The sequence below is a fragment of the Oncorhynchus masou genome, chromosome 14, assembly GCF_036934945.1.
Source record: "Oncorhynchus masou masou isolate Uvic2021 chromosome 14, UVic_Omas_1.1, whole genome shotgun sequence".
NCBI lineage: Eukaryota > Metazoa > Chordata > Actinopteri > Salmoniformes > Salmonidae > Oncorhynchus > Oncorhynchus masou.
The window spans coordinates 18,683,227-18,707,699 of record NC_088225.1 but is presented as its reverse complement, the minus strand read 5'-3'; the positions used below and the strand labels follow the sequence as shown (position 1 = coordinate 18,707,699).

The 24,473-nt window shown below is 41.4% G+C and overlaps 1 protein-coding gene across 1 annotated transcript in view; it reads right to left on the bottom strand.

Annotated features, from left to right (window-relative positions):
* The window catches only part of LOC135553823 (speckle-type POZ protein-like), a 163,247-nt gene that overhangs the window by 21,793 nt on the left and 116,981 nt on the right, over positions 1 to 24,473 (bottom strand). The window contains exon 10 of the mRNA XM_064985759.1: positions 23,290 to 23,467. Coding sequence (XP_064841831.1) covers positions 23,290 to 23,467 — 178 coding nt within the window. The remainder of the gene's footprint in view (positions 1 to 23,289; positions 23,468 to 24,473) is intronic.

The window sequence follows — 24,473 nt, the reverse complement described above, 5'->3', positions numbered from 1 at the left end:
TGAGAGTTGTTTTGTTGTGTTGTTCCATAGCTGAGAGTTGTTTTGTTGTGTTGTTCCATAGCTGAGAGTTGTTTTGTTGTGTTGTACCATAGCTGACAGTTGTTTTGTGAGTGTTGTTCCATAGCCGAGAGTTGTTTTGTTGGGTGTGTTGTTCCATAGCCGAGAGTTGTTTTGTTGTGAGTGTTGTTCCATAGCTATGAGTTGTTTTGTGTGAGTGTTGTTCCAAAGGTGAGAGTTGTTTTGTTGTGTTGTTCCATAGCTGAGAGTTGTTTTGTTGTGTTGTACCATAGCTGAGAGTTGTTTTGTTGTGTTGTACCATAGCTGAGAGTTGTTTTGTTGTGTTGTACCATAGCCGAGAGTTGTCTTCTGTGAGTGTTGTTCCATAGCCGAGAGTTGTTTTGTTGTACCATGGCTGAGAGTTGTTTTGTGTGAGTGTTGTTCCAAAGGTGAGATTTGTTTTGTTGTGTTGTTCCATAACTGAGAGTTGTTTTGTTGTGAGTGTTGTTCCTAGGTGAGTGTTGTTTTGTTGTGAGTGTTGTTCCATAGGTGAGAGTTGTTTTGTTGTGAGTATTGTTCCATAGCCGAGAGTTGTTTTCTGTGAGTGTTGTTCCATAGCAGAGAGTTGTTCCATAGCCGAGAGTTGTTTTGTGTGAGTGTTGTTCCATAGCCCAGAGTTGTTTTGTGTGAGTGTTGTTCAATAGCTGAGAGTTGTTTTATGTGAGTGTTGTTCCATAGCTCAGAGTTGTTTTGTTGTGAGTGTTGTTCAATAGCTGAGAGTTGTTTTATGTGAGTGTTGTTCCATAGCTCAGAGTTGTTTTGTTGTGAGTGTTGTTCCATAGCTGAGAGTTGTTTTGTTGTGAGTGTTGTTCCATAGCTGAGAGTCGTTTTGTTGTGAGTGTTGTTCCATAGCTCAGAGTGTTTTTGTGTGAGTGTTACCATAGCCGAGAGTTGTTTTGTTGTGAGTGTTGTTCCATAGCCGAGAGTCGTTTTGTTGTTCCATAGCTGAGAGTTGTTTTGTTGTGAGTGTTGTTCCATAGCTGAGAGTTGTTTTGTGTGAGTGTTGTACCAGAGCTGAGAGTTGTTTTGTGTGAGTGTTGTTCCATAGCTCAGAGTTGTTTTGTGTGAGTGTTGTTCCAAAGGTGAGAGTTGTTTTGTTGTGTTGTTCCATAGCCGAGAGATGGTTTCTGTGAGTGTTGTTCCATAGCCGAGAGTTGTTTTGTTGTGTTGTACCATAGCAGAGAGTCGTTTTGTTGTGAGTGTTGTTCCATAGCTGAGAGTCGTTTTGCTGTGAGTGTTGTTCCATAGCTGAGAGTGGTTTTGCTGTGAGTGTTGTTCCATAGCTGAGAGTGGTTTTGCTGTGAGTGTTGTTCCATAGCTGAGAGTTGTTTTGTTGATTTGTAGCATAGCTGAGAGTTGTTTTCTGTGAGTGTTGTTCCATAGCCGAGAGATGTTTTGTTGTGAGTATTGTTCCATAGCCGAGAGTTGTTTTGTTGTGTTGTACCATAGCTGAGAGTTGTTTTGTTGTGAGTGTTGTTCCATAGCCGAGAGTTGTTTTGTTGTGAGTGTTGTTCCATAGCCGAGAGTCGTTTTTCTGTGAGTGTTGTTCCATAGCTGAGAGTTGTTTTGTTGTGAGTGTTGTTCCATAACTGAGAGTTGTTTTGTTGTGAGTGTTGTTCCAGAGCTGAGAGTCGTTTTGTTGTGTTGTACCATAGCTGAGAGTTGTTTTGTTGTGTTGTTCCATAGCTGAGAGTTGTTTTGTTGTGTTGTTCCATAGCTGAGAGTTGTTTTGTTGTGTTGTACCATAGCTGACAGTTGTTTTGTGAGTATTGTTCCATAGCCGAGAGTTGTTTTGTTGGGTGTGTTGTTCCATAGCCGAGAGTTGTTTTGTTGTGAGTGTTGTTCCATAGCTATGAGTTGTTTTGTGTGAGTGTTGTTCCAAAGGTGAGAGTTGTTTTGTTGTGTTGTTCCATAGCTATGAGTTGTTTTGTGTGAGTGTTGTTCCATAGCCCAGAGTTGTTTTGTGTGAGTGTTGTTCAATAGCTGAGAGTGGTTTTGCTGTGAGTGTTGTTCCATAGCTGAGAGTTGTTTTGTTGTGAGTGTTGTTCCATAGCTGAGAGTCGTTTTGTTGTGTTATACCATAGCTGAGAGTTGTTTTGTTGTGTTGTACCATAGCTGAGACTTGTTTTGTTGTGTTGTACCATAGCTGAGAGTTGTTTTGTTGTGTTGTACCATAGCTGAGAGTTGTTTTGTTGTGTTGTACCATAGCCGAGAGTTGTCTTCTGTGAGTGTTGTTCCATAGCCGAGAGTTGTTTTGTTGTACCATGGCTGAGAGTTGTTTTGTTGTGAGTGTTGTTCCAAAGGTGAGAGTTGTTTTGTTGTGAGTGTTGTTCCATAGCCGAGAGTTGTTTTGTTGTGAGTGTTGTTCCATAGCCGAGAGTTGTTTTGCTGTGAGTGTTGTTCCATAGCTGAGAGTTGTTTTGTTGTGAGTGTTGTTCCATAACTGAGAGTTGTTTTGTGTGAGTGTTGTTCCATATCTGAGAGTTGTTTTGTGTGAGTGTTGTTCCAGAGCTGAGAGTCGTTTTGTTGTGTTGTACCATAGCTGAGAGTTGTTTTGTTGTGTTGTTCCATAGCTGAGAGTTGTTTTGTTGTGTTGTTCCATAGCTGAGAGTTGTTTTGTTGTGTTGTACCATAGCTGACAGTTGTTTTGTGAGTATTGTTCCATAGCTGAGAGTTGTTTTGTTGGGTGTGTTGTTCCATAGCCGAGAGTTGTTTTGTTGTGAGTGTTGTTCCATAGCTATGAGTTGTTTTGTGTGAGTGTTGTTCCAAAGGTGAGAGTTGTTTTGTTGTGTTGTTCCATAGCTGAGAGTTGTTTTGTTGTGTTGTACCATAGCTGAGAGTTGTTTTGTTGTGTTGTACCATAGCTGAGAGTTGTTTTGTTGTGTTGTACCATAGCCGAGAGTTGTCTTCTGTGAGTGTTGTTCCATAGCCGAGAGTTGTTTTGTTGTACCATGGCTGAGAGTTGTTTTGTGTGAGTGTTGTTCCAAAGGTGAGAGTTGTTTTGTTGTGTTGTTCCATAGCTATGAGTTGTTTTGTGTGAGTGTTGTTCCATAGCCCAGAGTTGTTTTGTGTGAGTGTTGTTCAATAGCTGAGAGTGGTTTTGCTGTGAGTGTTGTTCCATAGCTGAGAGTTGTTTTGTTGTGAGTGTTGTTCCATAGCTGAGAGTCGTTTTTGTTGTGTTATACCATAGCTGAGAGTTGTTTTGTTGTGTTGTACCATAGCTGAGAGTTGTTTTGTTGTGTTGTACCATAGCTGAGAGTTGTTTTGTTGTGTTGTACCATAGCTGAGAGTTGTTTTGTTGTGTTGTACCATAGCCGAGAGTTGTCTTCTGTGAGTGTTGTTCCATAGCCGAGAGTTGTTTTGTTGTACCATGGCTGAGAGTTGTTTTGTTGTGAGTGTTGTTCCAAAGGTGAGAGTTGTTTTGTTGTGAGTGTTGTTCCATAGCCGAGAGTTGTTTTGTTGTGAGTGTTGTTCCATAGCCGAGAGTTGTTTTGCTGTGAGTGTTGTTCCATAGCTGAGAGTTGTTTTGTTGTGAGTGTTGTTCCATAACTGAGAGTTGTTTTGTGTGAGTGTTGTTCCATATCTGAGAGTTGTTTTGTTGTGAGTGTTGTTCCAGAGCTGAGAGTCGTTTTGTTGTGTTGTACCATAGCTGAGAGTTGTTTTGTTGTGTTGTTCCATAGCTGAGAGTTGTTTTGTTGTGTTGTTCCATAGCTGAGAGTTGTTTTGTTGTGTTGTTCCATAGCTGAGAGTTGTTTTGTTGTGTTGTACCATAGCTGACAGTTGTTTTGTGAGTATTGTTCCATAGCCGAGAGTTGTTTTGTTGGGTGTGTTGTTCCATAGCCGAGAGTTGTTTTGTTGTGAGTGTTGTTCCATAGCTATGAGTTGTTTTGTGTGAGTGTTGTTCCAAAGGTGAGAGTTGTTTTGTTGTGTTGTTCCATAGCTGAGAGTTGTTTTGTTGTGTTGTACCATAGCTGAGAGTTGTTTTGTTGTGTTGTACCATAGCTGAGAGTTGTTTTGTTGTGTTGTACCATAGCCGAGAGTTGTCTTCTGTGAGTGTTGTTCCATAGCCGAGAGTTGTTTTGTTGTACCATGGCTGAGAGTTGTTTTGTGTGAGTGTTGTTCCAAAGGTGAGATTTGTTTTGTTGTGTTGTTCCATAACTGAGAGTTGTTTTGTTGTGAGTGTTGTTCCTAGGTGAGTGTTGTTTTGTTGTGAGTGTTGTTCCATAGGTGAGAGTTGTTTTGTTGTGAGTATTGTTCCATAGCCGAGAGTTGTTTTCTGTGAGTGTTGTTCCATAGCAGAGAGTTGTTCCATAGCCGAGAGTTGTTTTGTGTGAGTGTTGTTCCATAGCCCAGAGTTGTTTTGTGTGAGTGTTGTTCAATAGCTGAGAGTTGTTTTATGTGAGTGTTGTTCCATAGCTGAGAGTTGTTTTGTTGTGAGTGTTGTTCCATATGAGAGTCGTTTTGTTGTTCCATAGCTGAGAGTTGTTTTGTTGTGAGTGTTGTTCCATAGCTGAGAGTTGTTTTGTGTGAGTGTTGTACCAGAGCTGAGAGTTGTTTTCTGTGAGTGTTGTTCCATAGCTCAGAGTTGTTTTGTGTGAGTGTTGTTCCAAAGGTGAGAGTTGTTTTGTTGTGTTGTTCCATAGCGAGAGATGGTTTTGTGAGTGTTGTTCCATAGCCGAGAGTTGTTTTGTTGTGTTGTACCATAGCAGAGAGTTGTTTTGTTGTGAGTGTTGTTCCATAGCTGAGAGTCGTTTTGCTGTGAGTGTTGTTCCATAGCTGAGAGTGGTTTTGCTGTGAGTGTTGTTCCATATCTGAGAGTGGTTTTGCTGTGAGTGTTGTTCCAGAGCTGAGAGTCGTTTTGTTGATTTGTAGCATAGCTGAGAGTTGTTTTCTGTGAGTGTTGTTCCATGGCCGAGAGTTGTTTTGTTGTGTTGTACCATAGCTGAGAGTTGTTTTGTTGTGAGTGTTGTTCCATAGCCGAGAGTTGTTTTGTTGTGAGTGTTGTTCCATAGCCGAGAGTTGTTTTGCTGTGAGTGTTGTTCCATTTGGTTTTGCTGTGAGTGTTGTTCCATAGCTGAGAGTTGTTTTGTTGTGAGTGTTGTTCCATAACTGAGAGTTGTTTTGTTGTGAGTGTTGTTCCATAGCCGAGAGTTGTTTTGTTGTGTTGTACCATAGCTGAGAGTTGTTTTGTTGTGTTGTACCATAGCTGAGAGTTGTTTTGTTGTGTTGTTCCATAGCTGAGAGTTGTTTTGTTGTGTTGTTCCATAGCTGAGAGTTGTTTTGTTGTGTTGTACCATAGCTGACAGTTGTTTTGTGAGTATTGTTCCATAGCCGAGAGTTGTTTTGTTGGGTGTGTTGTTCCATAGCCGAGAGTTGTTTTGTTGTGAGTGTTGTTCCATAGCTATGAGTTGTTTTGTGTGAGTGTTGTTCCAAAGGTGAGAGTTGTTTTGTTGAGTGTTGTTCCATAGCTAGAGTTGTTTTGTGTGAGTGTTGTTCCATAGCCTGAGAGTTGTTTTGTGTGAGTGTTGTTCCATAGCTGAGAGTGGTTTTGCTGTGAGTGTTGTTCCATAGCTGAGAGTTGTTTTGTTGTGAGTGTTGTTCCATAGCTGAGAGTTGTTTTGTTGTGTTATACCATAGCTGAGAGTTGTTTTGTTGTGTTGTACCATAGCTGAGAGTTGTTTTGTTGTGTTGTACCATAGCTGAGAGTTGTTTTGTTGTGTTGTTCCATAGCCGAGAGTTGTTTTGTTGTGAGTGTTGTTCCATAGCTCAGAGTTGTTTTGTTGTGAGTGTTGTTCCATAGCCGAGAGATGTTTTGTTGTGTTGTACCATAGCTGAGAGTTGTTTTGTTGTGAGTGTTGTTCCATAGCCGAGAGTTGTTTTGTTGTGAGTGTTGTTCCATAGCCGAGAGTCGTTTTGCTGTGAGTGTTGTTCCATAGCTGAGAGTGGTTTTGCTGTGAGTGTTGTTCCATAGCTGAGAGTTGTTTTGTTGTGAGTGTTGTTCCATAACTGAGAGTTGTTTTGTTGTGAGTGTTGTTCCAGAGCTGAGAGTCGTTTTGTTGTGTTGTACCATAGCTGAGAGTTGTTTTGTTGTGTTGTTCCATAGCTGAGAGTTGTTTTGTTGTGTTGTTCCATAGCTGAGAGTTGTTTTGTTGTGTTGTACCATAGCTGACAGTTGTTTTGTGAGTATTGTTCCATAGCCGAGAGTTGTTTTGTTGGGTGTGTTGTTCCATAGCCGAGAGTTGTTTTGTTGTGAGTGTTGTTCCATAGCTATGAGTTGTTTTGTGTGAGTGTTGTTCCAAAGGTGAGAGTTGTTTTGTTGTGTTGTTCCATAGCTATGAGTTGTTTTGTGTGAGTGTTGTTCCATAGCCCAGAGTTGTTTTGTGTGAGTGTTGTTCAATAGCTGAGAGTGGTTTTGCTGTGAGTGTTGTTCCATAGCTGAGAGTTGTTTTGTTGTGAGTGTTGTTCCATAGCTGAGAGTCGTTTTGTTGTGTTATACCATAGCTGAGAGTTGTTTTGTTGTGTTGTACCATAGCTGAGAGTTGTTTTGTGTGTGTTGTACCATAGCTGAGAGTTGTTTTGTTGTGTTGTACCATAGCTGAGAGTTGTTTTTTGTTGTGTTGTACCATAGCCGAGAGTTGTCTTCTGTGAGTGTTGTTCCATAGCCGAGAGTTGTTTTGTTGTACCATGGCTGAGAGTTGTTTTGTTGTGAGTGTTGTTCCAAAGGTGAGAGTTGTTTTGTTGTGAGTGTTGTTCCATAGCCGAGAGTTGTTTTGTTGTGAGTGTTGTTCCATAGCCGAGAGTTGTTTTGCTGTGAGTGTTGTTCCATAGCTGAGAGTTGTTTTGTTGTGAGTGTTGTTCCATAACTGAGAGTTGTTTTGTGTGAGTGTTGTTCCATATCTGAGAGTTGTTTTGTTGTGAGTGTTGTTCCAGAGCTGAGAGTCGTTTTGTTGTGTTGTACCATAGCTGAGAGTTGTTTTGTTGTGTTGTTCCATAGCTGAGAGTTGTTTTGTTGTGTTGTTCCATAGCTGAGAGTTGTTTTGTTGTGTTGTTCCATAGCTGAGAGTTGTTTTGTTGTGTTGTACCATAGCTGACAGTTGTTTTGTGAGTATTGTTCCATAGCCGAGAGTTGTTTTGTTGTGAGTGTTGTTCCATAGCTATGAGTTGTTTTGTGTGAGTGTTGTTCCAAAGGTGAGAGTTGTTTTGTTGTGTTGTTCCATAGCTGAGAGTTGTTTTGTTGTGTTGTACCATAGCTGAGAGTTGTTTTGTTGTGTTGTACCATAGCTGAGAGTTGTTTTGTTGTGTTGTACCATAGCCGAGAGTTGTCTTCTGTGAGTGTTGTTCCATAGCCGAGAGTTGTTTTGTTGTACCATGGCTGAGAGTTGTTTTGTGTGAGTGTTGTTCCATAGGTGAGATTTGTTTTGTTGTGTTGTTCCATAACTGAGAGTTGTTTTGTTGTGAGTGTTGTTCCTAGGTGAGTGTTGTTTTGTTGTGAGTGTTGTTCCATAGGTGAGAGTTGTTTTGTTGTGAGTATTGTTCCATAGCTGAGAGTTGTTTTCTGTGAGTGTTGTTCCATAGCAGAGAGTTGTTCCATAGCCGAGAGTTGTTTTGTGTGAGTGTTGTTCCATAGCCCAGAGTTGTTTTGTGTGAGTGTTGTTCCATAGCTGAGAGTTGTTTTATGTGAGTGTTGTTCCATAGCTCAGAGTTGTTTTGTTGTGAGTGTTGTTCAATAGCTGAGAGTTGTTTTATGTGAGTGTTGTTCCATAGCTCAGAGTTGTTTTGTTGTGAGTGTTGTTCCATAGCTGAGAGTTGTTTTGTTGTGAGTGTTGTTCCAAAGCTGAGAGTTGTTTTGTTGTGAGTGTTGTTCCATAGCTCAGAGTGTTTTTTTGAGTGTTACCATAGCTGAGAGTTGTTTTGTTGTGAGTGTTGTTCCATAGCTGAGAGTTGTTTTGTTGTTCCATAGCTGAGAGTCATTTTGTTGTGAGTGTTGTTCCATAGCTGAGAGTTGTTTTGTGTGAGTGTTGTCCCAGAGCTGAGAGTTGTTGTGTGAGTGTTGTTCCATAGCTCAGAGTTGTTTTGTGTGAGTGTTGTTCCAAAGGTGAGAGTTGTTTTGTTGTGTTGTTCCATAGCCGAGAGATGGTTTCTGTGAGTGTTGTTCCATAGCCGAGAGTTGTTTTGTTGTGTTGTACCATAGCAGAGAGTCGTTTTGTTGTGAGTGTTGTTCCATAGCTGAGAGTCGTTTTGCTGTGAGTGTTGTTCCATAGCTGAGAGTGGTTTTGCTGTGAGTGTTGTTCCATATCTGAGAGTGGTTTTGCTGTGAGTGTTGTTCCAGAGCTGAGAGTCGTTTTGTTGATTTGTAGCATAGCTGAGAGTTGTTTTCTGTGAGTGTTGTTCCATAGCCGAGAGATGTTTTTTGTGAGTATTGTTCCATAGCCGAGAGTTGTTTTGTTGTGTTGTACCATAGCTGAGAGTTGTTTTGTTGTGAGTGTTGTTCCATAGCCGAGAGTTGTTTTGTTGTGAGTGTTGTTCCATAGCCGAGAGTCGTTTTGCTGTGAGTGTTGTTCCATAGCTGAGAGTTGTTTTGCTGTGAGTGTTGTTCCATAGCTGAGAGTTGTTTTGTTGTGAGTTTTGTTCCATAACTGAGAGTTGTTTTGTTGTGAGTGTTGTTCCAGAGCTGAGAGTTGTTTTGTTGTGTTGTACCATAGCTGAGAGTTGTTTTGTTGTGTTGTTCCATAGCTGAGAGTTGTTTTGTTGTGTTGTTCCATAGCTGAGAGTTGTTTTGTTGTGTTGTACCATAGCTGAGAGTTGTTTTTGTGAGTATTGTTCCATAGCCGAGAGTTGTTTTGTTGGGTGTGTTGTTCCATAGCCGAGAGTTGTTTTGTTGTGAGTGTTGTTCCATAGCTATGAGTTGTTTTGTGTGAGTGTTGTTCCAAAGGTGAGAGTTGTTTTGTTGTGTTGTTCCATAGCTATGAGTTGTTTTGTGTGAGTGTTGTTCCATAGCCCAGAGTTGTTTTGTGTGAGTGTTGTTCAATAGCTGAGAGTGGTTTTGCTGTGAGTGTTGTTCCATAGCTGAGAGTTGTTTTGTTGTGAGTGTTGTTCCATAGCTGAGAGTGTTTTGTTGTGTTATACCATAGCTGAGAGTTGTTTTGTTGTGTTGTACCATAGCTGAGACTTGTTTTGTTGTGTTGTACCATAGCTGAGAGTTGTTTTGTTGTGTTGTACCATAGCTGAGAGTTGTTTTGTTGTGTTGTACCATAGCCGAGAGTTGTTTCTGTGAGTGTTGTTCCATAGCTGAGAGTTGTTTTGTTGTACCATGGCTGAGAGTTGTTTTGTTGTGAGTGTTGTTCCAAAGGTGAGAGTTGTTTTGTTGTGAGTGTTGTTCCATAGCCGAGAGTTGTTTTGTTGTGAGTGTTGTTCCATAGCCGAGAGTTGTTTTGCTGTGAGTGTTGTTCCATAGCTGAGAGTTGTTTTGTTGTGAGTGTTGTTCCATAACTGAGAGTTGTTTTTGTGAGTGTTGTTCCATATCTGAGAGTTGTTTTGTTGTGAGTGTTGTTCCAGAGCTGAGAGTTGTTTTGTTGTGTTGTACCATAGCTGAGAGTTGTTTTGTTGTGTTGTTCCATAGCTGAGAGTTGTTTTGTTGTGTTGTTCCATAGCTGAGAGTTGTTTTGTTGTGTTGTACCATAGCTGACAGTTGTTTTGTGAGTATTGTTCCATAGCCGAGAGTTGTTTTGTTGGGTGTGTTGTTCCATAGCCGAGAGTTGTTTTGTTGTGAGTGTTGTTCCATAGCTGATGAGTTGTTTTGTGTGAGTGTTGTTCCAAAGGTGAGAGTTGTTTTGTTGTGTTGTTCCATAGCTGAGAGTTGTTTTTTGTGTTGTCCATAGCTGAGAGTTGTTTTGTTGTGTTGTACCATAGCTGAGAGTTGTTTTGTTGTGTTGTCCATAGCCGAGAGTTGTTTTCTGTGAGTGTTGTTCCATAGCCGAGAGTTGTTTTGTTGTACCATGGCTGAGAGTTGTTTTGTGTGAGTGTTGTTCCAAAGGTGAGAGTTGTTTTGTTGTGTTGTTCCATAGCTATGAGTTGTTTTGTGTGAGTGTTGTTCCATAGCCCAGAGTTGTTTTGTGTGAGTGTTGTTCCATAGCTGAGAGTGGTTTTGCTGTGAGTGTTGTTCCATAGCTGAGAGTTGTTTTGTTGTGAGTGTTGTTCCATAGCTGAGAGTCGTTTTGTTGTGTTATACCATAGCTGAGAGTTGTTTTGTTGTGTTGTACCATAGCTGAGAGTTGTTTTGTTGTGTTGTACCATAGCTGAGAGTTGTTTTGTTGTGTTGTACCATAGCTGAGAGTTGTTTTGTTGTGTTGTACCATAGCCGAGAGTTGTTTCTGTGAGTGTTGTTCCATAGCCGAGAGTTGTTTTGTTGTACCATGGCTGAGAGTTGTTTTGTTGTGAGTGTTGTTCCAAAGGTGAGAGTTGTTTTGTTGTGAGTGTTGTTCCATAGCTGAGAGTTGTTTTGTTGTGAGTGTTGTTCCATAGCCGAGAGTTGTTTTGCTGTGAGTGTTGTTCCATAGCTGAGAGTTGTTTTGTTGTGAGTGTTGTTCCATAACTGAGAGTTGTTTTGTGTGAGTGTTGTTCCATATCTGAGAGTTGTTTTGTTGTGAGTGTTGTTCCAGAGCTGAGTTTTTTTGTTGTGTTGTACCATAGCTGAGAGTTGTTTTGTTGTGTTGTTCCATAGCTGAGAGTTGTTTTGTTGTGTTGTTCCATAGCTGAGAGTTGTTTTGTTGTGTTGTTCCATAGCTGAGAGTTGTTTTGTTGTGTTGTACCATAGCTGACAGTTGTTTTGTGAGTATTGTTCCATAGCCGAGAGTTGTTTTGTGTGTGTGTTGTTCCATAGCTGAGAGTTGTTTTGTTGTGAGTGTTGTTCCATAGCTATGAGTTGTTTTGTGTGAGTGTTGTTCCAAAGGTGAGAGTTGTTTTGTTGTGTTGTTCCATAGCTGAGAGTTGTTTTGTTGTGTTGTCCATAGCTGAGAGTTGTTTTTGTTGTGTTGTTCCATAGCTGAGAGTTGTTTTGTTGTGTTGTCCATAGCCGAGAGTTGTTTTCTGTGAGTGTTGTTCCATAGCTGAGAGTTGTTTTGTTGTACCATGGCTGAGAGTTGTTTTGTGTGAGTGTTGTTCCAAAGGTGAGATTTGTTTTGTTGTGTTGTTCCATAACTGAGAGTTGTTTTGTTGTGAGTGTTGTTCCATAGCTGAGAGTTGTTTTGCTGTGAGTGTTGTTCCATAGGTGAGAGTTGTTTTGTTGTGAGTGTTGTTCCATAGCTGAGAGTTGTTTTCTGTGAGTGTTGTTCCATAGCAGAGTGTTGTTCCATAGCTGAGAGTTGTTTTGTGTGAGTGTTGTTCCATAGCTGAGAGTTGTTTTGTGTGAGTGTTGTTCAATAGCTGAGAGTTGTTTTATGTGAGTGTTGTTCCATAGCGAGAGTTGTTTTGTTGTGAGTGTTGTTCCATAGCTGAGGGTTGTTTTGTTGTACCATAGCTGAGAGTCATTTTGATGTGTGTTGTTGCACAGCTGAGAGTTGTTTTGTGTGAGTGTTGTCCCATAGCCGAGAGTTGTTTTGTGTGAGTGTTGTTCCATAGCCGAGAGTTGTTTTGCTGTGAGTGTTGTTCCATAGCTGAGAGTTGTTTTGTTGAGTGTTGTACCATAGCTGAGAGTTGTTTTCTGTGAGTGTTGTTCCATAGCGAGAGTTGTTTTGTGTGAGTGTTGTACCATAGCTGAGAGTTGTTTTGTTGTGAGTGTTGTTCCATAGCTGAGAGTTGTTTTGCTGTGAGTGTTGTTCCATAGCTGAGAGTTGTTTTGCTGTGAGTGTTGTTCCATAGCTGAGAGTTGTTTTGCTGTGAGTGTTGTTCCAGAGCTGAGAGTTGTTTTGCTGTGAGTGTTGTTCCATAGCTGAGAGTTGTTTTCTGTGAGTGTTGTTCCATAGCCGAGAGTTGTTTTGTTGTGAGTATTGTTCCATAGCTGAGAGTTGTTTTGTTGTGTTGTCCATAGCTGAGAGTTGTTTTGTTGTGAGTGTTGTTCCATAGCCGAGAGTTGTTTTGCTGTGAGTGTTGTTCCATAGCTGAGAGATGTTTTGCTGTGAGTGTTGTTCCATAGCTGAGAGTTGTTTTGTTCCATAGCCGAGGGTTGTTTTGTTGTGAGTGTTGTTCCATAGCTGAGAGTTGTTTTGTTGTGAGTGTTGTTCCATAGCTGAGAGTTTTGTTTGATACCATAGCTGAGAGTTGTTTTGTTGTGTTGTTCCATAGCTGAGAGTTGTTTTTTTGTTGTGTTGTTCCATAGCTGAGAGTTGTTTTGTTGTGTTGTCCATAGCTGAGAGTTGTTTTTGTGAGTGTTGTTCCATAGCTGAGAGTTGTTTTGTTGTGAGTGTTGTTCCATAGCCTGAGAGTTGTTTTGTTGTGAGTGTTGTTCCATAGCTGAGAGTTGTTTTGCTGTGAGTGTTGTTCCATAGCTGAGAGTTGTTTTTGTTGTTTGATCCATAGCTGAGAGTTGTTTTGTTGTGAGTGTTGTTCCATAGCTGAGAGTTGTTTTGTGTGAGTGTTGTTCCATAGCTGAGAGTTGTTTTGCTGTGAGTGTTGTTCCATAGCTGAGAGTTGTTTTGTTGTGAGTGTTGTTCCATAGCTGAGAGTTGTTTTTGAGTGTTGTACCATAGCTGAGAGTTGTTTTGTGTGAGTGTTGTACCATAGCTGAGAGTTGTTTTGTTGTGTTGTACCATAGCTGAGAGTTGTTTTGTTGTTTGTTCCATAGCTGAGAGTTGTTTTGTTGTGAGTGTTGTTCCATAGCTGAGAGTTGTTTTGTTGTGAGTGTTGTTCCATAGCTGAGAGTTGTTTTGTTTGAGTGTTGTTCCATAGCCGAGAGTTGTTTTGCTGTGAGTGTTGTTCCATAGCTGAGAGTTGTTTTGTGTGAGTGTTGTTCCATAGCTGAGAGTTGTTTTGTTGTGAGTGTTGTTCCATAGCTGAGAGTTGTTTTGCTGTGAGTGTTGTTCCATAGCTGAGAGTTGTTTTGCTGTGAGTGTTGTTCCATAGCTGAGAGTTGTTTTGTTGTTGTTCCATAGCTGAGAGTTGTTTTTTGAGTGTTGTACCATAGCTGAGAGTTGTTTTGTTGTGAGTGTTGTTCCATAGCTGAGAGTTGTTTTGTGTGAGTGTTGTTCCATAGCTGAGAGTTGTTTTGCTGTGAGTGTTGTTCCATAGCCGAGAGTTGTTTTGCTGTGAGTGTTGTTCCATAGCTGAGAGTTGTTTTGTTGTGAGTGTTGTACCATAGCTGAGAGTTGTTTTGTGTGAGTGTTGTTCCATAGCTGAGAGTTGTTTTGTTGTGAGTGTTGTTCCATAGCTGAGAGTTGTTTTTTGTGAGTGTTGTTCCACAGCAGAGTTGTTTTGTGTGAGTGTTGTACCATAGCTGAGAGTTGTTTTGTTCCATGTGAGAGTGTTGTACCATAGCTGAGAGTTGTTTTTTTGTTCCATAGCTGAGAGTTGTTTTGTTGTGAGTGTTGTTCCATAGCTGAGAGTTGTTTTGTGTGAGTGTTGTTCCATAGCTGAGAGTTGTTTTTTGAGTGTTGTTCCATAGCTGAGAGATGTTTTGTGTGAGTGTTGTACCATAGTGAGAGTTGTTTTGATCCATAGCCGAGAGTTGTTTTGCTGTGAGTGTTGTTCCATAGCTGAGAGTTGTTTTGCTGTGAGTGTTGTTCCATAGCTGAGAGTTGTTTTGCTGTGAGTGTTGTTCCATAGCTGAGAGTTGTTTTGTGTGAGTGTTGTACCATAGCTGAGAGTTGTTTTGCTTGTGTTGTTCCATAGCTGAGAGTTGTTTTGCTGTGAGTGTTGTTCCATAGCTGAGAGTTGTTTTGATCCATAGCTGAGAGTTGTTTTGTGTGAGTGTTGTTCCATAGCTGAGAGTTGTTTTGATCCATGTGAGAGTTGTTTTGCTGTGAGTGTTGTTCCATAGCCGAGAGTTGTTTTGCTGTGAGTGTTGTTCCATAGCTGAGAGTTGTTTTGCTGTGAGTGTTGTTCCATAGCTGAGAGTTGTTTTGCTGTGAGTGTTGTTCCATAGCTGAGAGTTGTTTTGCTGTGAGTGTTGTTCCATAGCTGAGAGTTGTTTTGCTGTGAGTGTTGTTCCATAGCTGAGAGTTGTTTTGTGTGAGTGTTGTTCCATAGCTGAGAGTTGTTTTGTTTTGTTTTGTGAGTGTTGTACCATAGCTGAGAGTTGTTTTGTGTGAGTGTTGTTCCATAGCTGAGAGTTGTTTTTGTGAGTGTTGTACCATAGCTGAGAGTTGTTTTGTGTTGTGTTGTACCATAGCTGAGAGTTGTTTTGTTGTGAGTGTTGTTCCATAGCTGAGAGTTGTTTTGTTGTGAGTGTTGTTCCATAGCTGAGAGTTGTTTTGCTGTGAGTGTTGTTCCATAGCTGAGAGTTGTTTTGCTATGAGTGTTGTTCCATAGCTGAGAGTTGTTTTGATCCATAGCTGAGAGTTGTTTTGTTGTGAGTGTTGTACCATAGCTGAGTTGTTTTGTTGTTGTTCCATAGCTGAGAGTTGTTTTTGTGAGTGTTGTACCATAGCTGAGAGTTGTTTTTCCATAGCTGAGAGTTGTTTTGCTGTGAGTGTTGTTCCATACCTGAGAGTTGTTTTGTGTGAGTGTTGTACCATAGCTGAGAGTTGTTTTGATCCATAGCCGAGAGTTGTTTTGCTGTGAGTGTTGTTCCATAGCTGAGAGTTGTTTTGCTGTGAGTGTTGTTCCATAGCTGAGAGTTGTTTTGCTGTGAGTGTTGTTCCATAGCTGAGAGTTGTTTTGTTCCATAGCCGAGGTTGTTTTGTTGTGAGTGTTGTTCCATAGCTGAGAGTTGTTTTGTGTGAGTGTTGCCATAGCTGAGAGTTGTTTTGCTGTGAGTGTTGTTCCATAGCTGAGAGTTGTTTTGCTGTGAGTGTTGTTCCATAGCTGAGAGTTGTTTTGCTGTGAGTGTTGTTCCATAGCTGAGAGTTGTTTTGTTGTGAGTTTGTTCCATAGCTGAGAGTTGTTTTTTGAGTGTTGTTCCATAGTGAGAGTTGTTTTGCTGTGAGTGTTGTTCCATAGCTGAGAGTTGTTTTCTGTGAGTGTTGTTCCATAGCTGAGAGTTGTTTTGTGTGAGTGTTGTTCCATAGCTGAGAGTTGTTTTTGTGAGTGTTGTTCCATAGCTGAGAGTTGTTTTGTTGTGAGTGTTGTTCCATAGCTGAGAGTTGTTTTGCTGTGAGTGTTGTTCCATAGCTGAGAGTTGTTTTGTGTGAGTGTTGTTCCATAGCTGAGAGTTGTTTTGTTGTGAGTGTTGTTCCATAGCTGAGAGTTGTTTTGTGTGAGTGTTGTACCATAGCTGAGAGTTGTTTTTTGAGTGTTGTCCATAGCTGAGAGTTGTTTTGTGTGAGTGTTGTACCATAGCTGAGAGTTGTTTTGATCCATAGCTGAGAGTTGTTTTGCTGTGAGTGTTGTTCCATAGCTGAGAGTTGTTTTGCTGTGAGTGTTGTTCCATAGCTGAGAGTTGTTTGCTGTGAGTGTTGTACCATAGCTGAGAGTTGTTTTGTGTGAGTGTTGTTCCATAGCTGAGAGTTGTTTTGTTCCATAGCTGAGAGTTGTTTTGTGTGAGTGTTGTACCATAGCTGAGAGTTGTTTTGATCCATTGCTGAGAGTTGTTTTGTTGTGAGTGTTGTACCATAGCTGAGAGTTGTTTTGTTCCATAGCTGAGAGTTGTTTTGCTGTGAGTGTTGTTCCATAGCTGAGAGTTGTTTTGCTGTTTTGTTCCATAGCCGAGAGTTGTTTTTTGCTGAGTGTTGTTCCATAGCTGAGAGTTGTTTTGTGTGAGTGTTGTACCATAGCTGAGAGTTGTTTGTTGTTGTTGTGAGTGTTGTTCCTAGCTGAGTTGTTTTGTGTGAGTGTTTCCATAGCTGAGAGTTGTTTTGCTGTGAGTGTTGTTCCATAGCTGAGAGTTGTTTTGTTGTGTGTTGTTCCATAGCCGAGAGTTGTTTTGCTTTGAGTGTTGTCCATAGCTGAGAGTTGTTTTGTTGTGAGTGTTGTTCCATAGCTGAGAGTTGTTTTTGTGAGTGTTGTCCATAGCTGAGAGTTGTTTTGCTGTGAGTGTTGTTCCATAGCTGAGAGTTGTTTTGTTCCACAGCAGAGGTTGTTTTGTGTGAGTGTTGTACCATAGCTGAGAGTTGTTTTTGTGAGTGTTGTTCCATAGCTGAGAGTTGTTTTGTTCCACAGCAGAGGTTGTTTTGTTGTGAGTGTTGTACCATATCTGAGAGTTGTTCCATAGCTGAGAGTTGTTTTGTGTGAGTGTTGTACCATAGCTGAGAGTTGTTTTTTGAGTGTGGTCCATAGCCGAGAGTTGTTTTTTTGCTGTGAGAGTTGTTTTTTGTTCCATAGCAGAGGGTTGTTTTGCTGTGAGTGTTGTTCCATAGCTGAGAGATGTTTTTGTTTTGTACCATGTGAGTGTTCCAGTGTTGTTCCATAGCTGAGAGATGTTTTGTTGAGTGTTGTACCATAGCTGAGAGTTGTTTTTTTTGATCCATTGCTGAGAGATGTTTTGTGTGAGTGTTGTACCATAGCTGAGAGTTGTTTTTCCATTGTGAGAGTTGTTTTGTGTGAGTGTTGTCCATAGCTGAGAGTTGTTTTGATCCATAGCTGAGAGTTGTTTTGCTGTGAGTGTTGTTCCATAGCTGAGAGTTGTTTTGCTGTGAGTGTTGTTCCATAGCCGAGAGTTGTTTTACTGTGAGTGTTGTTCCATAGCCGAGAGTTGTTTTGCTGTGAGTGTTGTTCCATAGCTGAGAGTTGTTTTGCTTGACTGTGGTTCCATTGCTGAGAGTTGTTTTGTGTGAGTGTTGTACCATAGCTGAGAGTTGTTTGATCCATGCCGAGAGTTGTTTTGTTGTGAGTGTTGTTCCATAGCTGAGAGTTGTTTTGTGTGAGTGTTGTACCATAGCTGAGAGGTGTTTTGTTGTGAGTGTTGTTCCATAGCTGAGAGTTGTTTTGTTGTGAGTGTTGTTCCATAGCTGAGTTGTTTTTTGTGTGTTGTTCCATAGCTGAGAGTTGTTTTGTTGTGAGTGTTGTACCATAGCTGAGAGTTGTTTTTTTGAGTGTTGTTCCATAGCTGAGAGTTGTTTTGCTGTGAGTGTTGTACCATAGCTGAGAGTTGTTTTGCATGTGAGTGTTGTACCATAGCTGAGAGTTGTTTTGATCCATTGCTGAGAGATGTTTTGTGTGAGTGTTGTTCCATAGCTGAGAGTTGTTTTGATCCATTGCTGAGAGATGTTTTGTGTGAGTGTTGTTCCATAGCTGAGAGTTGTTTTTTGATCCATAGCTGAGAGTTGTTTTGCTGTGAGTTTGTTCCATAGCTGAGAGTTGTTTTGCTGTGAGTGTTGTTCCATAGCTGAGAGTTGTTTTGATCCATTGCTGAGAGTTGTTTTGTGTGAGTGTTGTCCATAGCTGAGAGTTGTTTTTGATCCATAGCCGAGAGTTGTTTTGCTGTGAGTGTTGTTCCATAGCTGAGAGTTGTTTTGCTGTGAGTGTTGTTCCATAGCTGAGAGTTGTTTTGCTGTGAGTGTTGTTCCATAGCTGAGAGTTGTTTTGATTGCCGAGAGATGTTTTGTGTGAGTGTTGTTCCATAGCTGAGAGTTGTTTTGATCCATGAGAGTTGTTTTGCTGTGAGTGTTGTTCCATAGCTGAGAGTTGTTTTTTGAGTGTTGTTCCATAGCTGAGAGTTGTTTTGTTGTGAGTGTTGTTCCATAGCTGAGAGTTGTTTTGATCCATAGCTGAGAGATGTTTTTGTGAGTGTTGTTGTGAGTTGTTGTTCCATGTGAGTGTTGTACCATAGCTGAGAGTTGTTTTGTTCCATAGCCGAGAGTTGTTTTGTTGTGAGTGTTGTTCCATAGCTGAGAGTTGTTTTGCTGTGAGTGTGGTTCCATAGCTGAGAGTTGTTTTGTGTGAGTGTTGTACCATAGCCAAGAGTTGTTTTGTGTGAGTGTTGTACCATAGCTGAGAGTTGTTTTGTGTGAGTGTTGTTCCATAGCTGAGAGTTGTTTTGATCCATAGCTGAGGGTTGTTTTGTGTGAGTGTTGTACCATAGCTGAGAGTTGTTTTGTGTGAGTGTTGTACCATAGCTGAGAGTTGTTTTGATCCATTGCTGAGAGATGTTTTGTGAGTGTTGTACCATAGCTGAGTTGTTTTGTTCCATAGCTGAGAGTTGTTTTGCTGTGAGTGTTGTTCCATAGCCGAGAGTTGTTTTGCTGTGAGTGTTGTTCCATAGCCGAGAGTTGTTTTGCTGTGAGTGTTGTACCATTGCTGAGAGATGTTTTGTGTGAGTGTTGTACCATAGGTGAGAGTTGTTTTGATCCATTGCTGAGAGATGTTTTGTGTGAGTGTTGTACCATAGCTGAGAGTTGTTTTGATCCATTGCTGATGTTTTGTTGTGAGTGTTGTACCATAGCTGAGAGTTGTTGCTGTGAGTGTTGTTCCATAGCCGAGAGTTGTTTTGTTTTGTGTGAGTGTTGTTCCATAGCCGAGAGTTGTTTTGCTGTGAGTGTTGTTCCATAGCTGAGAGTTGTTTTGCTGTGAGTGTTGTTCCATAGCCGAGAGTTGTTTTGTGTGAGTGTTGTTCCATAGCTGAGAGTTGTTTTGCTGTGACTGTGGTTCCATTGCTGAGAGTTGTTTTGCTGTGAGTGTTGTACCATAGCTGAGAGTTGTTTGTTCCATGAGTGTTGTTTTGTGTGAGTGTTGTACCATAGCTGAGAGTTGTTTTGTGTGAGTGTTATACCATAGCTGAGAGTTGTTTTGTTGTGAGTGTTGTACCATAGCTGAGAGTTGTTTTGCTGTGAGTGTTGTACCATAGCTGAGAGTTGTTTTGTTCCATGTTTTTGTTGTGAGTGTTGTACCATAGAGTTGTTTTGTTGTGAGTGTTGTTCCATAGCTGAGAGTTGTTTTGCTGTGAGTGTTGTACCATAGCTGAGAGTTGTTTTGCTGTGAGTGTTGTACCATAGCTGAGAGTTGTTTTGTTCCATAGCCGAGGGTTGTTCTGTTGTGAGTGTTGTACCATAGCCAAAAGTTGTTTTGTTGTGAGTGTTGTTCCATAGCTGAGAGTTGTTTTGCTGTGAGTGTTGTACCATAGCTGTTGTTTTGTTGTTGTTGTTCCATAGCCGAGGGTTGTTCTGTTGTGAGTGTTGTACCATAGCTGAGAGTTGTTTTGTTTTCCATAGCCGAGGTTGTTCTGTTGTGAGTGTTGTACCATAGCTGAGAGTTGTTTTGCTGTGAGTGTTGTTCCATAGCTGAGAGTTGTTTTTTGTGAGTGTTGTTCCATAGCTGAGGGTTGTTTTGTTGTGAGTGTTGTTCCATAGCTGAGAGTTGTTTTGTTGGAGTGTTGTTCCATTGCCGAGGGTTGTTTTGTTGTGAGTGTTGTACCATAGCCGAGAGTTGTTTTGCTGTGAGTGTTGTTCCATAGCTGAGAGTTGTTTTGTTCCATAGCCGAGGGTTGTTTTGTTGTGAGTGTTGTACCATAGCCGAGAGTTGTTTTGCTGTGAGTGTTGTTCCATAGCTGAGAGTTGTTTTGATCCAAAGCTGAGTGTTGTTTTGTTGTGTTGTACCATAGCTGAGAGTTGTTTTGTGTGAGTGTTGTACCATAGCTGAGAGTTGTTTTGTGTGAGTGTTGTACCATAGCTGTGTGAGGGTATTATAGAGATGCAGTGCCGAGCTCGTTCTGCAGTAGACAGAGAAGCACCAAACTGTTTTAGATCACATGACCAATAAGAAGCCAATTTAAAGCGTTCCCGCTCAGCCAGCACACACACACTTCCACAGCCCTTTTGATCCTGCTCTGTCCGTTTCCACAGCGATTAACGGCCCAGAGAGTTGTCACAGGAACGGTGGTGGAGAGGGAGAACAATGAGGGGAGTGGGTGTCACCTAACCCAGGTAGCGGAAGAAGCGAGGGAGAAGGAGAAAGGTGGAGAGAGAGGTGCAGACAGCCAGATGAGAGGGGTGGAGAGAGAGTGAAGACCCCAATGCCACAGTAGCACACAATTAAAATGTCTCAAAATGACTGGATAATTGACAGCCATTCCCATTCTCCACAGGGAGAGTTCCTGAAAGTTTCAGTCAGATACTCAGCCATGGGGCTCTATTTGCAGCTGCCATTAACAGCCTGCTCTTTGGCAATTTCAACTTCAAAAAGCCAGCACTCCACTATTTTCCAACCCTGACGCAAGGGTTGGTAATTTACCTGTCTTATATTATATATATCATTATCAAAAAAATAATGTATTTTCAGCTGTTTAAAGCTGTTGTACAAAACCAAAAGAAAGAGACGAACTAACAACGAACTTATGAGCGGGTAGCATAGAAAGTGTACATTGAATAGATCTACCGCTTCCTTGACTTGCTTTCAATGAGAATGACAGATCTATAACTCACATTTCTATAACTGCTGATAAAAACATTTAGAAATTTCACCTTGTGTATTCTACTATTCTAACTCGCAACAGTAAGTTGAAACCCCAACTACTATCTGTAGAAGTGCAAATATGATCTGTAAGATGGTACCATTATGTTTATAAAACATTACATTTACAAGTAGAATAACAGTGAGTGACTACCTGACATGATGACTCCTTGCTGTCCCCAGTCCACCTGGCCGTGCTGCTGCTCCAGTTTCAACTGTTCTGCCTTATTATTATTCGACCATGCTGGTCATTTATGAACATTTGAACATCTTGGCCATGTTCTGTTATAATCTCTACCCGGCACAGCCAGAAGAGGACTGGCCACCCCACATAGCCTGGTTCCTCTCTAGGTTTCTTCCTAGGTTTTGGCCTTTCTAGGGAGTTTTTCCTAACCACCGTGCTTCTACACCTGCATTGCTTGCTGTTTGGGGTTTTAGGCTGGGTTTCTGTACAGCACTTTGAGATATCAGCTGATGTACGAAGGGCTATATAAATAAATTTGATTTGAGTGAGTGGACATTCTCCCTCCATTTATTTTGGATCTTTATCCAGCTCCTTTAAAAAGTATGGATGTTTGTAAAACCCTACATAGTCCATGTTTTCTCTATTTGACATGCCCACGTGGAGCAATTATGGTGCTTTCAACTCAGAATGTAAACAAAGCTTATTTAAAACAAGTTGCTGTGTAGTATTTTTAAATTAATTGTAATTTCACCCCCCTTTTCTCCCCAATTTCGTGATATCCAATTGTAATCCAATTACGATCGTGTCTCATTGCTGCAACTCCCCAAAGGGCTCACGAGAGGCAAAGTTCGAGTCATGCGTCCTCCGAAACATGACCCGCCAAGCCGCGCTTCTTAACTTCTTCGATATAGGGGGTGCTCTTAATTTTTGGATAAAAAACGTTCCCGTTTTAAACAAGATATTTGGTCACGAAAAGATGCTTGACTATGCATATAATTGACAGCTTTGGAAAGAAAACACTCTGACGTTTCCAAAACTGGAAAGATATTGTCTGTGAGTGCCCCAGAACTAATGCTACAGGCAAAACCAAGATGAAATTTCATACAGGAAATGCCCCAGATTTTGAATGCGCTGTGTTCCAATGTCTCCTGGTATGGCTGTGAATGCGCCAGGAATGAGCCTACACTTTGTCGTTTCAATTGTGACGTATTTGTAGGCATATCATTGGAAGATTGACCATAAGAGACTACATTTACCAGGTATCCGCTTGGGGTCCTCCGTCGAAATTATTGCACAATCTCCAGCTGCGTCCACTTTTCCATTAGGTTCAGAGGAGAAAGGCAACTGCCACAAATGATTTATCATCGAATAGATATGTGAAAAACACCTTGAGGATTGATTCTAAACAACATTTGCCATGTTTCTGTCGATATTATGGAGTTAATTTGGGAAAAAGTTTGGCGTTGTAATGACTGAATTTTCTTTTTTTTTCTTAGCCAAACGTGATTAACAAAACGGAGCGATTTCTCCTACACAAATAATATTTTTGGAAAAACTGAACATTTGCTATCTAACTGAGTCTCCCCTCATTGAAAACATCCGAAGTTCTTCAAAGGTAAATTATTTTATTTGAATGCTTTTCTTCTTTTTGTGAAAATGTTGCCTGCTGAATGCTAGGCTTAATGCTATGCAAGCTATCAATACTCTTACACAAATGCTTGTGTAGCTGTGGTTGAAAATCATATTTTGAAAATCTGAGATGACAGTGTTGTTAACAAAAGGCTAAGCTTGTGTTGCAATATATTTATTACATTTCATTTGCGATTTTCATGAATAGTTAACGTTGCGTTATGCTAATGAGCTTGAGGCTATGATTACGCTCCCGGATACGGGATTGCTCGACGCTACAGATTAACACCTGCTCGCTTAACCCGGAAGCCAGCTGCACCAATGTGTCTGAGGAAACACCATTCAACTGACGACCGAAGTCAGCCTGGAGGAGCCCGGCCTGCCACAAGGAGTGGCAAGAGCGCAATAAGCCAAGTAAAGCCGCCCCGGCCAAACACACCCCTAACCCGGACAACGCTGGGCCAATTGTGTGCCGCACTATGGGACTCCCGGTCACATCCGGTTGTGACAGCCTGGGATCAAACCAACCCCAGGCTGTAATGACGCCGCAACACTGCGATGCAGTGCCTTAGACCGCTGCGCCACTCAGGAGGCCCTGCTGATTAGTTATTAGAATTATACACTTTCTTTTTAGGCCTTATCGATAGCCAAGTGAATTTAGTCTTGCTTATTGACTATGTTTGGCATGACCACACTGCAATTTACAGTAGGCCTAGCCCCTATATCGGTGTGAATGCAAACATGTTGAAAATATTTAGCAAATATGGGGAAGGATATTTAACGAACTAGGCTATAACGGACTAATATTCAAATTGGCGTTGATGATAACGCTATACATAAAAGACACTAAATAAACATTTAGCCATGGAGCACGTTCCGATTGGTCAGTGTGGGGCCAAGCCTTGACACACCCACAATGTGTTTTATAAGTCCAGAACTTTCGCTCCACCGCCAGCTACTGTGGCCATTATTCTGGTTGTGAAAATTGCTAAAATATTTCTACTACTACCGACAGCGCTAAGACTTAACATTGGGCTAGGTTTGATACAATAGAGCCCATAGTCTGTGTTTCTGTCATTGATGTGTCTATATCTGTAAGAAGTGGCTCCGGTGTTCTGTGTGGTCAGTATGCACGTGCGTGGCGTGCGAGACAAAAGTAGTCTTACCTGCCAGGATGGCTTTGTGTGCCTGGAACTCCTGTCCCGCCACACACAGGGAGCAGTCAGTGAAGCGGGAGTGTTCCCAAAGCCCTCCCAGCTCATCGGCCAGCCTGCAGTCTGGCACCTTCACCATGTTCATAGTGTTCTGACCTGAGATGTTCACAGAGTCCTGCACCACACTCACCTACAGGGAGGGAGAGTTAGATGGAGAGACAGGAGACGAGAGAGAAAAAGAATGAGAAAAAGGAAAGAAAGAAAGAACAGAAACAGAAAGAAAGAAAAAGACAAGAGGGAAGATCAGTCAGTCAGTCTACTCACACTGTATACATTACAGTAACCAGACAGACAGACAGACATCAGCGGTATTAGACCGTCTATCACCTTACACATTCTAATGGACAAATCAGACAACACACACATAAAATCATATACAGGAAGACCAGCCATTAACAGATGATCTCTGCTACACCAATCAATACATCAACCGTTAAATAAAGCTGTCATGCAAACACACACCTCCAACAATTAACGTGTGCTCTGCTCATTTACCACATCCACTCACAAACAAGACAGGGACTTGACTCAGTCTATTAATCATTAGGGTGTGTGTGTGTGTATATATATATTCTCCATGCTGGCTTAGCCACCTGTTCAAGACAACATCGAACATACTAATTTATCATCTCACTACAGGACAGCATGCGCCCCACACACAGTCTTGTACAACTAACCTTGTTGGGACACAAAATGTAGTACCATTCAAGATCCTATTTTCCCTCCTAACCTTAACACTAATTCTAACCTAAACCCTAAACCCCTAGAAATAGCATTTGACATTGTGGGGACTAACAAAATGGCCCCAATTTGTGTTTGTTTACTGTTCTTGTGGGGACGTCTGGTCCCCACAAGTATAGTTAAACACGTCCACACACACACACACTCCTATTAGGTTATCAGCAACCTTTAATACCACAGAAGAACCAAACATCGCCCAACAATTTCCAAGAAGAATCCAAACATTTTAAAGCAGCATTCCTAAGACACTGAAACGGTTCCCCAAAAAATGTTTCATTGCCACAAACTGTTCCTAGAAAAAGCTGTGTCATGGCCCCTGAAACTCCCAAATGCATCCCAGTAAGGTGACCTTGCTACTGGGCTGTTCAGACAGGGAGGGATGGAGGCTGCCCCCC